Source organism: Calypte anna, chromosome 3 (genome assembly GCF_003957555.1).
Source record: "Calypte anna isolate BGI_N300 chromosome 3, bCalAnn1_v1.p, whole genome shotgun sequence".
Classification (NCBI taxonomy): Eukaryota; Metazoa; Chordata; class Aves; order Apodiformes; family Trochilidae; genus Calypte; species Calypte anna.
Window position 1 is genome coordinate 37227536 of NC_044246.1, and position 15654 is coordinate 37243189.

Genomic DNA, 15654 nt, shown 5'->3' on the forward strand with positions numbered 1-15654 from the left:
CAGGACTGCATCCAGGTGGGTTTTGAGTATCTCCAGGGAAGGGGACTCCACAACTTCCCTGGGCAGCTGTTCCCATGCCTTGTCACCCTCATAGTAAAGAGGTATTTTTCTTATGTTTAAATGGAACTTTGCATGTTCCAGCTGGTTCCCTTTGCCCCTCATCCTGTCACTGGGAATTACTGAGAAGAGTCCAGCTCCAGCTTCCTTGCATCCACTCTTTAGATACTTGTGAACATTAACAAGGTTTCCTCTCAGCCTTCTCTTCTTCAGGCTAGAGTCCCAGCTCTCTCGGCCTTTTCTCATATAAGAGATGCTCCAATTCACCAATCATCTTTGTTGCCCTCCACTGGACTCTCCAGTAGTTCACTGTCTCTCTTGAATTGGGGAGCCCAGAACTGGATGCAGTATTCCAGCTGTGGCCTTACCAGGGCAAAGTAGAGGGTGAGAAGGACCTCCCTTGACCTACTGGCCACACTCTTCTTTATGCAGCTTAGGATTCCATTTGCCTTCCTGGCAGCAAGGGCACACTGTGTTCATGTTAAAATGAGTCCAGAAATAAAGAACTGCCTATGTTAGTTCCAATTTTCAAAGCACATCAAAGACAAAGAGTATTGTTCCCTGCTATTCTGAGGTTGCTGGTCTGGAATGCTACCATTGCTTTCCAGAAGACATCTAAGAGGCACTTCCTTCTGCTTTGTAGACTGTGCAATTTACAGGTACCCATGTAGCACTTAACTCTTTGGAAGATGAGCACATGCAGCATGCAGAAGGGGCAGACATAGGACCCAACGTTAAACAATAAGCATTAAGTCATAACTTCTGACAGGAGAATCAACCTACCTCCAAACTGGGTGTCTGTCTTTGTTGGAGCAAACAAGATTACATGCCCTTTTGGGAGTGGGATAAAATAACCATTCCTAGGTCAGAGGACGTCAGCTTGGAACGTCACAATCCACACTCCAGAACATGTCTCTCAGCTTCAAATCTCTCTTGAACACTGCAGGATTTTGTTTCCCTATGCTTCTCAGACAGCAAGCAAACCTTGTCCCTTGTCATAGCAACTTCCAAGAAACCAAGGCACTTAAAAAATCACCAGCTGAAAACAAAGATCTACCTACCAGTTGTACACCAACACTCCTAATATACCCAAGTGAAACAGAGTGGACAGCATTAATCCAGTTGTCATCACTGATGAGGAAGAGGACAGTTGCTTTAAAAACCCAGTTAGTGATCTCAGTTTCTCAAGGCAGAATAAAAGGAGATAGGACTAGACCCCTCCTGCAACTGGCAGTGCACTCAGGACAGGTAGGAGGTCCAGCAGTAGGCTTTGTGGCTCAGTTTTGCAGCTAGAAATGTTGGTGCTGGGTTGCCTAGGTGGGACATGAAGGGACACAGACTCACCATCTCTGGCAGTTCCCAGGACATAAAGTGGTAGGAACAAATCCTTATGAAGAAAACCAAAGGAGGTATTAGAACAACTGAATAAACTCAAGAAAGAGTTATTGGAGTAATCATGTCCTGCTCAATTCCCTAATGATACATGTGAAATATCTACCAGAACACCCACCATTACTGAAAAGGCACCACAGTTGCAGTGAAATTCAGCTACTTGAACTCTGATACTGAGTTCAACTCAGAAGCTGAAGGAAAAGAGTATTCTAGAGCCTCTTTTAAAACAACCGAAGTATTGTATAAAAACATTTCCCTGCACAGTAACATTAAAATGAGAAACATTACCATCTGCATCTTGCTTCAGCTAGCATTAAATTTCATCATAGATAATGGAAACCAATGGCTACCCTACAAAAGCACTAAAAGAAGTGAAAATGGCACTGACTGTGCAAAGCTGCAGATTGCTCCCACCTCTGTGCATCTGAAAATATGTTGTGGAGCAGAAAATCTTGTTCCCCTACAAGGTAACAACATTTAAAAAAAAACAAAAAAAACCCAAAAAACATCAAGAGAGAACTGTAATTTGTCTGGTTATTTGAGATTTCCACATTTCCAGAGGCAAGAGATTTCAAAGCTGCCTGCTATAAGGAATTCTTATATTTCTGATAAGCATCCAGGATCTCCTTGACAACGTTTGGATCATCAAGTGTGGTGATGTCTCCCATGCTGTCTGATTGTTCAGTGACTACTTTCCTCAGAAGCCTTCTCATGATCTTCCCTGACCGGGTTTTAGGAAGACGTTTCACCACCTGCAGAGAAGAGAAAAAACACACCTATTTTAGAACCTGGGTCCTGCTAGAAACCACAAGGAATTCCAGCAGAACTGTACTAAGCCTGGTACACTATGCCATGGCCACAGACCCTTTGATGGTCCTGGGAAATACTAGACCATTGAGGAAAGGAGTGTCACTAGCATCAATTCCTTGTGCTATCCATTTTATTCTTATTTACATGGACTTTGTTCCCCATGTCCTCATTGCTGCAAATCTCTAGGCTGGGCACTGCAGGTTCTCAGGTTCTGAGTAAGCTGTTAACCACTGAACTAAAAAACTAGCTACATTGAAAACTCATGCACTGATAATGACAGATCTCAACATATTACCAGGACAGACATTCCTTTTTACAGGACAGGAATATAAAGCACGCAATACTGCACATCAGCTACAGGGTCTCCTACTCAAGGGATAACTCCTGTTGCTGCTGTTTCTCTCTGCCTTATTAGAGCTGTCAGCCTACATGTTTCCCTTCATAACCTGAAGAATGTTAAATGCCTTGGCCACACTTCCAGAAAAGCACTTAGCAGTAGATTCCAAGACTTTAGCATAAACTTGAGCCATGTAAAGAGTTCTCAGGCTCTGAACAGAGATTCTAGCAGGCTTTACATTTTGCTAAATGAGCAGGCCACAGGACTATAAAATTCAAAAGCATTAACTAACATAAAAGGAAGGAGTTGTACTTCTCTCCAGTACTGCCTCTAAACACAGGGAAACGTGTTTTCTTGCAAACCTACAAGTTCTGGAAGCTACTCCTATGCACTGAGGATATGTTAGGCTGTTACAAGTTGAAAGAGCTTTCCTTGCCTGCTGCTGTTGTATTTTGTAAGCTTGTGTCACTTTGCCTTTCAGTGACACCAAAGGTTGTGGCATTTCTCTACAGCTCAGTAGATTTTTTTGGTGGGTCCACTGCCCAGAGCCACAGAGAGCAACATTACATCACTTGAGCAAGGGGAGAGCTGAGAGCTGTATGGTGCAGTAATGCTGCCACATGATGAACAGGGACATCAAGTGCATCTTGAGGCACAGGGTGGGCCTGGGATTCCCCCCTGGCAGAGCTTGCTAAGCACAGTGCTATCAATGCTCTCTGTGCATCCCCTGTAAAGAGTTGTTCAGCAATTGGCCCCAGTGGAGCAGCCTTGGGACAGCCCTAACACACAGTCCCACTGAGAAACTGCTCTGTGGGCTGAAGCAGTTGTAATATCACAGCCAGCCTGGCTCAGCATCCATAGGCATAGAGAAGTAGCACATGCAGACCACTGTACTTGCCCTCTCCTACTTGGGAGCTACTCCTAAGTACTCTCCTCCAGCTACTTCTGTTTTCCTGCTTCTTCAGTCAGTCAGCAAGGGATAACAGCAGCACTGCCAGCAAGAGGGTTAGGCTTGCTCAGCGTGACCATTCCTACTCCTGATACTAGTTCCAGTCTCCCACTTACCAGAATGTGGTCAGGCACAGCATATTTTGCTATCTTGGAAGCCACTATGGTTCTGAGCTCCTCTTTGACACGGTCTGTATGAGCTGTCTGCTCCTTCAGCACTATGAAAGCAAAGGCACCTGGAAGACAAATGAGCCACATACTTCATATTAGATCCTGGCTGGCAAGACCAGGGAGGCTCATTCAAATGCCAAGGCAGGTTTCAAATAATTCCTATGCGAAATCTAGGAACTGCCAAGAAAACCATAGACCCTCTTTATAAAAGGGGAACAGACTCCAGCCCTTAAATGACAGCCCAGTCTTGTCTTGGCACTCATGCACCATAGTGACCCCAGTGAAAATGACAACTCAATATAAATTATCAAAACTTCATTGGGATGAAAAGCTGGCCAATGCAAATCAGGTATTCCCATTCTGTTCAAAGGACATCACTGAGCAAAATCTTTTTAAACACTATGTGCAAAAACAGTTTAGGGCTTAACACCTGCAACCAGTTTAGGAACATGCAATTATTTTCATGGCTGTCTTTGCTTTTTGGGGCTTCAATGCTGGTCAGCCTAAGGAGAACTTCCCTCCTATCATGCAGCCCAGGTTAGAAATTAAGCAAAGTGTAGATAGTTGTGATGTCAGGACATTGCTTTTCACCTACCTTCTCCTTTGATCTTGTGTGGATACCCAATCACAGCTATCTCAGGGACCTCAGGGTGATCAGCCTTCACAGAAAGTGAAACAAAATACACAGAGCATAACTGCTTCAAGCCCTGTGTAGTTTTACCCAGCTGCTCTAGGAAGAAAACAACTTTTCCATTTCTCACCCTCCCCCTGGCAGATTCTGCTGAAAGCACAGAAGGAAAGCTTGATGCTGCCTTCTTATTGCACTGCCAGCTGGTGGCCATGGCCATGTCTCTGGGAATAGCATCTACTCACTGGCCTGGCCCTGCTTTTAAATACACAAACACGTACTCTTACATACCCTGCTAAGCCCACTGCACACCAAGCTGAATTTGCACCAGCTGGAATCCTGCTTTCTCTTTCTTTGTCTGTGCTCTTGTGTGTGCATGGCTGAGGTCCCAAGTGGTGACTGACCATGGCCAAATCACAAGCAAATCCAGTCCTGCACTGCTGTGCCACAGGGAACTGTTGCCAGCAGAGCAAAAACAAAGCTGCCAACATCACAGTCCACATTTGACTGGTGTTTATAAGCACTCAAAGCACACTAGAAGGTAGAAAAAAATCAGGTTTCTTCATCTTCCCAGAAGGGGGGAAGTGCATATGTTTGTCAAATGCATATTTCTGTTACGTTTCAGGGTTTAACCTGCTGTAAGAAGACAGTTTGGCTGTACAAACCAGAAGAAATCACATCTCTGAATCCCACAGCAAAGACTGGATTGTGCCAGATCATATATAAATGAAAACATTATCGCACAATCTAAGCATATCAATGCATGCATAATTGCATGCATACACATAAATAGAATGACAGAGGAACTGGGTACTAGATCTATGATCAGAAATCCACTTAAGACAAAATATTTACTCACAAAGAGTCCTGTGTACCATGCAAACACAGGTCAGGTTTATCAAATGTTGTTTTTAAGTGCCATTGGCAGGCAAGGCACATACTGTAGACATAAATATTCAGATGAAGCTTTGAAGATAAATGCTCTAGGGGCTTTTTGTTTTCAGTTCTCTGAGCTCGTATTTTCTCTCAAAATGACAGGCTAGCTTTGTAGCTGACATGAATCCTCAGGCATACTCAGCTAGTTCAGAAGAGCAGGAACCACAGATTTAGGAAGGAGAGGACAGACACTTGCAACGGGGAAAAAACAAAACAGGAGAGACAATCCCTTACAGACTCCAACAGCATTCAAGCTTAAAACTGCAACAATACATCACTGAAACACTGCTCAGACAGCTCAACTGCCGGGACCGCCCACCATGTTACTCCTCTCTCACTTGTCCATTTATTCTCTCCTTAATAAGGGAGCTGTTTCCTTTTGCACATTTGCTATTCAGTAAGCATCAAGCTGAGTATATGCAGAGGCGGGGGTTTAAAGGCAAGAGACCCTGAGCTTGTTTAAATTAATAAAGCTTCTTTGAAAGGGCCACCCTATCCCACAGATAGCATCCTGTCAAGACACCTCTACCTGCTTGGAACTTACCATTGCATCTTCTATCTCTGCTGTCCCAAGCCTGTGTCCACTGATGTTAATGACATCATCCATACGCCCTGTTATCTGGTAATAGCCTTTCTTGTTTCTGTAAGCACCATCCCCTGTGAAGTAGTAACCTATAGCAAAGACATGCAGGTGGTCAGCAGCAGGAAGTGTGCTGGCCTATTGCTTTGGGCTCCTTTTAAACTGAAGAAGAATAGGCTTAGACTGGATATTAGAAAGTTCTTTAGTACAGGGTGGTGAAACTCTGGAACAGATTGCCCAGAGAAGCTGTGGATGCCCCCTCTACGGAAGTGTTCAAGACCAGGTTGGGTGAGCCGTGAGCAATCTTGTCTAGATGAGAGGCATCCCTACTCATGGCAGAAAGGTTGTCTTTTAAGGACAACCTAAGACATTCTATGATTCTATGATACTGATGCAGAACAGACTGTCCTCTAAGTAGGGTGGGGGGGGGGAGGGTCAGGCAGCTCGCAGAGCCTCCTAAGTTTTATTACAGTTCTATTACATTTTGTCCATGAGAACACTGTCAATTTTTTTAATCACTTACATTGGGATGGATGAAAAGCCATTTTCCCTTCTGGTTAACAAAAATAGAGATCACAGATAACAGTCCCTCTTCCAGCATGGCAATAACACTGCTATCAGATTTGCTGAAAAAACCCCAACCATGATAAGCATGGCATCTGGAGGGTCTAAAACATTTGGTGGAAACTGAAAAAGACCCAGTGGTTCCAGAAAACTTCAGTATCACTGAGGATGCACAGTGACACAGATTTTGCTGGTTCTACATTAAAGCTATGTCTGTATCTGCATTGTTCCTGTGGCACTTAGGAGCAGGAAAACACAGCTAGTGCTGTGAAATCTGAAGGTGGCTCTTGCCAAGATTCGTTATGGGCTAAGTCACAGACTTAAAGTCATGCCTCCTGCCCTTCAAAATCAATTAAAGAACTATCAAATAATTATCAACAAGATGTCAGATACTTGTAGTGAGTAATAAGGGACTATGGACCCATTCAATTTCTTCTATCAGTCTTCTATTCTTCTATTCTTATTTTGTAGAACTTCCAGGATTGTCTCTTGTCTACCATTTAGCTTTCATATTGTTTTCATTTGCTCCCTGGACTGCAGACAGTGCTCTCATCCCATTTCTATAAAATATGTTTCCCTGCCACTTCTAACTTCTTGCCAAATACAACTTGACTATGCTTTAAAAAGTAAGGACAACACAGACTGCGAAAGCAAGGGCGAGATTCAGTGATGCAGGGGGTACTTTTCCATCCAATATGCACATTTCCAAGACTGAGCATTAAAATTTTTTAGGAAATACATTCCTTTTTGACAGCTAGAAAGGCCAAGATTTGGCTGGTACAGAAATATCACAAAGTGCGTGCAGCTGAAAACATTCAGTGTGCTTATACTGCGTGCAAACTGCCTTCCCTTGGCACCTTCCTTACCTGGGTAAGCTTTGAAATAGGCATCAACAAATCTCTGGTCATCTCCATAGATAGTTTTTGCCATGCCAGGCCATGGCTGGGCAATGCAAAGTGCACCAGATACATCATTTCCCTCTATAACCTTTCCCTGCAGGTTCAAGGACAAGAAAGATGATCAGGTGAACAAAAGAGGAATAGTAAGGGCTTTAGTGTCATTTATCAGACAAGAGTCACCCTCTTGGTCTCTGCAGACTGTCAGTGAAGACCCACAAGTGGAGAAAATTAATCCACTCACAGACCTGCTACACACTGTCTACATCATGTCTGTATCAGCAGCAAAGCAGATAAGGCTAAATGTGAGTCCTGTGATTCTCTGGAGGGAAATGCTAGCAAAGGTGACAGCAAAGATGTGCTCAGCTGCCAGAAGATGTCTGGGATGAGGCTAGCAGGAAATGCCAGGACCTCTGCCTTCCACTTCCATTTTCACTTTTCTTAACCTCTCTTATGAAACCGTACACAGAGGAGATTCCATAATTTACTGTTTAATTGTGCAGATAGGGACCGCTCCATGTAGCATCAGAGACCAGCACCAGTTTTCTCATAGACACACACAGCCGCAGGGCCTCAGGCCTTGCATTTCCCTTGGAAAACTCCAGCAGGCTACTCCAGTCTTGCCATGTCACTGGACGCTGCATGCGCTGCTCCACCTGTTCAGCTCCCTGGTATCCCGGGACTGTGTGACTTCTAGATGCTCACATATATGGACTCAGCAGCTCTTAATCAGAAGCAGTGTCAAGACCATAAAAGTGGTGCTGAAACTGCAAACACTTCTCTAGAAGATTTGAAGACAGCCTGCAACGCCCAGGTGGCAATCTGTATAGATTTTTGAAATATGCTCAATATATAAATTGTTCATCTATCCTAGCATTTTAATGAAGGAAGAAGCATCCTTCCAGATCCTATTCCACTACCAAAAGAAAGGCAATTAAGGCAGAAACAAACACCAGCTTCTTTTGTGGGCACCCAGCAGATTCAACTCACATTCTCATCCATAAGCACTGGCACAATCCCAAAGAAAGGTCTCATAGCCATAGCCGGAACAATCTCAGCTTTCTCCTCTGAAGGTCGTGGGGCAATGCAGATGCCACCAGTTTCTGGAAAAATAATGAGAAACAAAATATGTGGGGTCCATCCACTGCTGGATGAAAGCAAGTGCCAGCTCTTCACAGGTAAAGAAGAGAAGCCACTGGAAAGAAATTAAGCAATACCAAGTAGCACAGTCATCTGAAAGCAGCACAGACCTGGTAAACCAAGAACTCTCTGAATGCAAGAAAGACTTAAAACATAGAAAAACATCTGGTAAGCTAAGATGACACCAGCAGTGCCAGTTCTGTCTACAGGGGACATTGTTGCAGGTAGAAAGCAGAGAGCTGCAGAAGCACCCCCACTGGTGAGCTCAGATCAAGAGCTACTCCTATTCCCTCTTTGTCTGGTGCCTCATTCAGTACTGGCTGTAAAAATCACTGCCATCTGTGTACACTGGTTACAAACCACAGAGTGTAGCCAAACAGCTGCCTCAGAAGAGCAGCTTGCCATGCCCCAGAACAGCAGAATCACTGACATCCAACTTAGCTCTCCGAAGGCAGTATGTGGTCCTGCAGCAGCTGGCTTTCCACCAGGCAGCCCATGGACCCTGCAGCAGCAGTCATGACATGTGTGTTCAACAGCCCTCCCACAGCCCCATCCCTGGGACAAATCAAACAGGCACAGTGAAGACCCCATTGATTCAGCCCACACACTTTATTACCCACAAATGGCCTTAAAAGCCAGCTTACAGATTAACCCATTCCTCCAGCTACCAACCAGCAACAAACACAGGCAGCTCTAATGCTTACTCAATTTTTTTGCAGGTCCTTCTCACACTAACAAGGCTGCCTGGTGGCAGGGTCAGTATTCACCAGCCCCATTTCCTACCCCAGAAGTGATTTTACAGCCAAAGTATAAGCATGTCAGAGGATTTACCTCCTGTTGCTATTTTTACAGCTGTCTAAGGATAGCGTGAAAAGCACTTCTGAAGCCTGAATAACTAATATTACAGAGTGTGAGATTAACCCACTCCTTACAGGCAGTCTGAGCTTATCTTACATTAAAAATTGTATCTTTTAATAATCCTTTTTTATTCTGACTGGGCTGAACACTAAATCAAATTCCAACCTTAATCAGATATTTTCTATTCTAAAAGTAATTCAGAAACACTGGAGAGAAACAAACAAAGGAGCATCTGGATTTTAAAAATGCAGCTCTCTATATATTCTGCCACTCAGAGAATGCACTCCTCTCCTGGCTTTGCTGAGGTTGTGAAAACTGAAACCAGGAGTTGGAAAGGTTGAATTTGACTCTGAATTTGCATCCAGCTGTGCTGACATTGCTATGAAGAAGGGTTTCTTTGAGGAACCTTAAGCTTCAGACCTGCTGGAAATAGTATCAGATGTGGCCTACACACTAAATTATCTCACAATTCATTGATGGGCATGCATCCACTTCACATGTTTTTGTTTTACTTTAAAGGGTCATCTTTATTTTCTTCAGAAAAAGGAAAAAAGCACCCCAGACACCTGCTGTTCTATGTTCACAGACAAAATCTACATCAGAGCAGGGAACCTGATTAAACTGATGGTTGCTCTTTCAAAGCCATTATGCATTCTGGACACTGCAAGCTGTGTTTCAACATGGGTTTTTCCACATCCTACACATCATTCAGCCAGCTGCACATAAAGCAGGAAAGTCACATTTCAGAGCTAGCTGTATGATGGCAAGGCTGTTTGAAAAATTATTTGCATGATAGACCTATTTTAAACTTGTTTAAAAGTACCAATTTTAGCCACCAAGAGATGACAGCTAGCAAGGCTTATAGGCTCTACCTTGCCAAGTCTGTCTCTTTAAAGGCAGAGGTGGCAGAAGAAAAGCCTTGCTTCCACATTACTTGTGCCCATGCTGTCACCATAGTGCAAATCCACCCAGCCTTTAAGCATAGGGCTTAGGCAGCAGGGCTTAAGTATAGGCAGCAGAATCTAAACAGGGAGGGTGATGAGTTAAAGCAGACTCTGCTCTGCCATGGGTAAGTCACCTCTGGCAGCAAGGTGGAGCCTGTTCTCTCTGTCACTGTTGTCTTCACCACCACAAACAGACTGGACAGACTTCTCTGGAGGGATTTTACCTCAGAACCATTGGCCCAGACTAAATCACTAGACAATGATGCCAATAACAAAAGCTTCCAGGCCCTATTCAGACATGTTTTTCAAAGCCAGCTTTTGTTCACAGATGCATACAACAGCTGTACTTTTTTTAAAAAAGTAAAAATACCTGGTGTCTCTTCTGCACTGTGAAGAACTACACCTGAAACTCAAACACAACTTTGATTCTCTTACTGTCAATCACAGTACAGCACTACCTAATATTTTAACACTAAGAGACAGGAATTTTTAATCTCTCTCATCCACACATACCACACTACTTAAATTGCTTCTCATAATTGCTGTCTCGCTCATTTGCTCATCCAAAGACTTCACGTGGATCCTTAACTCCCCATGTGCTGATCTTTATGCCTAACAAGCTTTATTAGCTTGGCAACACGTTGCTGCTTTGGAGAGCAGCATACCACAGAGTACACTGCATAGAACAGTACAATTAACAAGCTATATTGAAGCTGTATATGAGAGGTGACACAGCGGGACCACAACCAGCACCCATCAGAATTTTCTATGACCTCTTTCCACACTCCCTTTACATTCAAATGGCTTATATGATGTTCCCAAAATTATTTTGGCTATGGAGAAAGGAATTAACTGTGGAGAAAGTCTGATTCTACTTTCTAACAAAATCACTTTCCTAAATACTTGTTATTCTTCCAGGAGCTGATAACTGTTTACCTGCAAAATGATGCCTAGTTGAAGGCAAGATCAAGCACTCTGCACCTACAGACTGTCCAGCAAATGTTTTGTTACCTTTCACCTGACAGTCGTTGCTCCAAAAACCCAGGAGAAATACAGCTTAATATACCATCTAACCCTGTGCTTCAGATAAAGTAGAAGCATGCACCATTTAACAGATGATAAACAAACAAAACCACATTAGGGCAAAAAAGATTCTTCTCAACTCCATAGGTAATCAAATGCTTCTCCACAGGGTTTTATTTCAGAGCAGTGAAGTGGAAAGCCTATAGCACATAGCCAGCCACCTTTCCTTCTGCTCAGCATCTGAGAATCCAGTTTAAGAGATCAGTAACTGAAACAGATTGTAGTTAACACTGCTCTGAATTCTGAGGCTATTTTACTTCAAACCTGAAAATAGAGTCTGCAAGTCTGGTCTGAATTAAATGGAACTTGGTTATGTGCCAGAAGCTAATTCATCACATCGAGATGGCCCACAGGGATCCTGAAGAGAATGCCTGCTAGCAGGAATAAGGTTGATATCAGGAGCAGCTTGAATGGAAAGGGAAAGAATCTTTTGTCCAAAGGCAGCTAGAAATTTAAAGAGTATGCATGACTTCTTTTTCAGCAAAGGCAGAATATCAGCAGCTGTGCTGCAACATTTAAGTCCATGGCTCTGTGACAAACTGTAGTTCACGACTTAAGAGGCACATATTGCAAGACACCTTTAGCAACTCTTCTTTTCGTGCACAGAAGAGAGGAACAGATGTGGAGGAAGGGACTGGGAAGAAGCTGCAGGACTCCTTCAAGCACAGGACCCCACCAGGCAGCACAGCCCAGGAAGCAGGGACCAGCTCTGCTCCAACTGGACTGGGATCTATGAGAGCCAGACACCATGTCCAGCAGGTTGTAAATGGAAAGCAAGCATTAACTGATGTACATAGCTGGGACAAGCATGTTGCCAAAACAGAAGTGAACTCCTTTCTGAGGCATTCAAGGTCCAGGGTAAAAGCAACTACAGCATAGGAGAGTAGCTCCCAGGCAGCCCTGCTGGGTGATGGCCACTGTCCCTTACATACCTGATGCATGGCCATGCCCTTCACTCCCTTCCTTTCCAGTTGGCTAGATGCACTAGATCCATTTGATCAGGCAGCTCTGATTTCCATCCCTCTCTGATGGTTTCCAGAACGTGAAGCAAAGTGTACCTAAGTACAGATTGTGGCTATATGGTGCTATAAATGCCTCTTCATAAGATCATATCAGGGCCAGCACAGTTGGATAAATAATTTTAAGTGGGGATTCCAGTTCAAGCTGCCTACTCCCAGCTCTGCCCAGAAAGTCAATCTGTGCCTTTTGTTTCTAGAGCCAATTGAGATTTTCTGGCATTAAAAATATCAAAGAGCATATAGAGGAGAAAAGGAAATAACCAACACTAGTATGCTGCTGCATTATGTGCTGAAACTCTCCAGTGACCTTCACAAGCTGATCAAAATGCCAGGACAGGGTTTTTCAACAGTCTCATTGGATTGAATTGAAATGTATTAATTCTTCTCCATCCACCAGCAACCTGTCAAGGCCATCCATGCTCCCCGAGGATGCCTTTTACCTGTCTGCCACCATGTGTCCACAAGGGTGCAGCGACCTTCTCCCACCACGTGGTAAAACCACTGCCAAGCTTCGTTGTTGATGGGCTCTCCCACTAGACCAAAAGAAGAAATGAAGCAGCCTCAGACTCAGAGGGATTGCAGGCAGTTCATTTTTCTTTTTGTGTACAACATGCTGAATGCATGATCTTTAAGGAGAATGATTACAGCATTTTTGCTGGGATGTGCAAAGGACTGCAATGCACTCATATAACTGAGGACTGGGTCTTTCTGGAAAGACTAAAAGGCAATCAATAAAAACACTGGAAGTAACCTATCAATGCAGGTCATGTATAAGAATGTCTAGAATCCTAAAATAATGCAGGAAAATTCTGCTTGGGTTACCTATGCCAGTACAATTCAAAGTTGTATCATTTACCATTGTATAAATATCTTGAGCGAAGAATGTGATCCTGCAAAATAAGCTAGGGAATAGGCAATCACACTAAGGTTCATGGCCCCAACTTAAGTTTATTTCCCCTTCTCCTGATAAAACATCTGAAAAGCTAAACAAGAAGCCTGCTTTATCATCTATTTTTAACCACATCCCACCTGGTCAGCAGAGCATCTCTGGTACACTCATTTCACCAGCCAGAATCCTCTGCCTTTTTCAGATGAAGATTTCATGACCCTTACCTGACCCCAAGGTCTTCAAGGAAGATCTGTCATATTTCTTCACCCACTCTTCACCATAATTCAGTAGCAAGCGTATAGCTGTAGGTGCTCCATAAAACTGATTAATTTTCAACCTTTGTACTACTTCCCAGTAACGACCTGCAGAATCACAAACAGGCTTTTTATCTGCCTAGCACTGACGTAACAGCTGTTAATGTCCAACAGGAAGGCTAAAAGCCAAAGCAGAGCTGTGACTATGGTGAGTACACAGCAAAACCAATGGCAACATTTTTTCTTTTCAGCCTGGATGCAGAGGTGCCCCTGAATGTCATTCACATGTTCCAAAAAAGGGAGCTTACCTCCCCCGAGCAGGAAGGTCACACCCCCCAAGCAGGAAGTTCACACTGGAAAGGCTTCTAAATCTCCTTTGTCACACTGCCATGTCTATCCAAGCCTTTCCCCAGCACTTCCTCACCTGGGTCGGGATACACTGGAGTGCTTTCAAACAGGACAGAGGTGGCTCCATTGCAGAGTGGTCCATACACAACATAGCTATGTCCCGTGATCCAGCCAATGTCAGCCACACAGCCAAAAACATCGCCTTGCTGGTAGTCAAATACATACTGCAAAGATAAATGTAAGGCCAGCTGACATTCTGTTGGCAGGCGCAAAGAGTAAGGTGCTGGACTGGACATCCAAATGGGAGCCAGAGAGTGCACAGGGCAAGAGGAGCCAGGCATGTAGGACAGAGTAGCACAAAGGCCAGCCCAAGGTGAGGAAGCAAGTCAAAGGCACCAGTACCAAGGCTTCTAGACCCCTGTCTGATTTTGCAGACTTACAGAGAGCACAGCTGTACCAGCAGCTGCTCAGATTGGAGTAACAGAGCTACTAGCAAAGCCCAGAGCCCTGGATAACTAATATTTCCTACTCCAGGCAGTCCACATGGAAGACCTGAACTGACCCTAAACAGCAGGGAAGCTGTAGGCCTTGGAAGCTCAAAGCCTCCACCAATATCAACAGGTTTCCATGAGAAAGATGGAGAAGCTGATAAGTGCCCATGAAACATTTTCTGAGAAATGTTCTTAGCTGCTCAGATTCTCTACCTGTACACCAGTTTCCAGATGCTACCCTCCCCCTGCTCACTGAATTCAAGATAAAATTCTTGAAGAATTCATTATCTTGGTTATGGAAAATGCTTCCCATAGCAAACCTAACTTCTGTATGCTGAAGAGGTCCTGACTTATCAGACAGAGTCATCTTTATATTTTAAATGAAAGAAGGTGGATCAAAACCAGAAGAAAACTCCATTGCGTGTGTGACAAAGTATCACACATTAGTGTGCAAAATCAACAGAGGCCACGCAGATCAGCTAACCCCTCTAGCTAGAAGAGACAATTCTCACCTTACTTTTTCAAGCGACTTTCCCTCCCAGGCTCTAAAGTACCTCTAGAAGCACTGCAGCTGCATACAGTGCCTTCCCAGCATGTCTGCAACAGGGTGCAGGACCTACCGAAGATATCTTGGAGATTCAGCTGTCACTTAGAAAATCCAACATAACAATACTGCTCATGCAGAGAAGTCTGACATTTGCATATTTAAGTCTTCTAAAAATTCGACTGTGTCAGCCTAAAGAAAGAAAAACTCTGCCTGAATCGTGTGATTACTAAGAGGGTGGTGGTACCACTAAAGCCAGGTGGAGCTCTTTCACTGCAGTCTTTTCCACACTTCAGTTACCTTTTCATATGCAGAACTCAAACTATAAGCTTTAAGAAGCAGTGCCTTCACTTTTTCTTACTGGCATGAGGAAAGGGTTTAAAACATTTATCCTAGATCATATAGAAAAGAAACACAAAAGTGCAACCACAGAACATGAAAGTAGATCTTCAGACAAGTGCCATGCAAAGAGGCTGGTTTAAGAGTCCAGACCTTCTCTGAAATAAAAAAACCTGCAAAATAGTAGAGTAAGATCTACATCACCAATACCAGTAAGATACCAGAATCTCCTCAGCTGCATCACTTTAATGCCAACAAATTCTGGACTGCAATGCTAGCACATTTTACATCCAGAAGTAGCAGCACTGCAGTTTACTTCCTTTCAAATCTCTAGGCTCTGATTTGCATAGTATCACATTCCCCAAAACTAAATCCCAAAGATTAATTACATATTCTCAGACATTTTTCAATTTTTTTCCACCCAAT

At 43.7% G+C, this 15654-nt stretch overlaps 1 protein-coding gene across 1 annotated transcript in view; it reads right to left on the minus strand.

Moving 5' to 3' along the window:
- Positions 1 to 126: 126 nt before the first annotated feature.
- The window catches only part of ACSS1 (acyl-CoA synthetase short chain family member 1), a 34258-nt gene continuing 18730 nt past the window's right edge, over positions 127 to 15654 (minus strand). The window contains exons 6-14 of the mRNA XM_030447528.1: positions 13931 to 14078; positions 13477 to 13614; positions 12804 to 12896; positions 8310 to 8422; positions 7290 to 7416; positions 5824 to 5951; positions 4311 to 4374; positions 3662 to 3780; positions 127 to 2201 (exon numbers count right to left, since the gene is read on the minus strand). Coding sequence (XP_030303388.1) covers positions 2034 to 2201; positions 3662 to 3780; positions 4311 to 4374; positions 5824 to 5951; positions 7290 to 7416; positions 8310 to 8422; positions 12804 to 12896; positions 13477 to 13614; positions 13931 to 14078 — 1098 coding nt within the window. The 3' untranslated portion in view covers positions 127 to 2033. The remainder of the gene's footprint in view (positions 2202 to 3661; positions 3781 to 4310; positions 4375 to 5823; positions 5952 to 7289; positions 7417 to 8309; positions 8423 to 12803; positions 12897 to 13476; positions 13615 to 13930; positions 14079 to 15654) is intronic.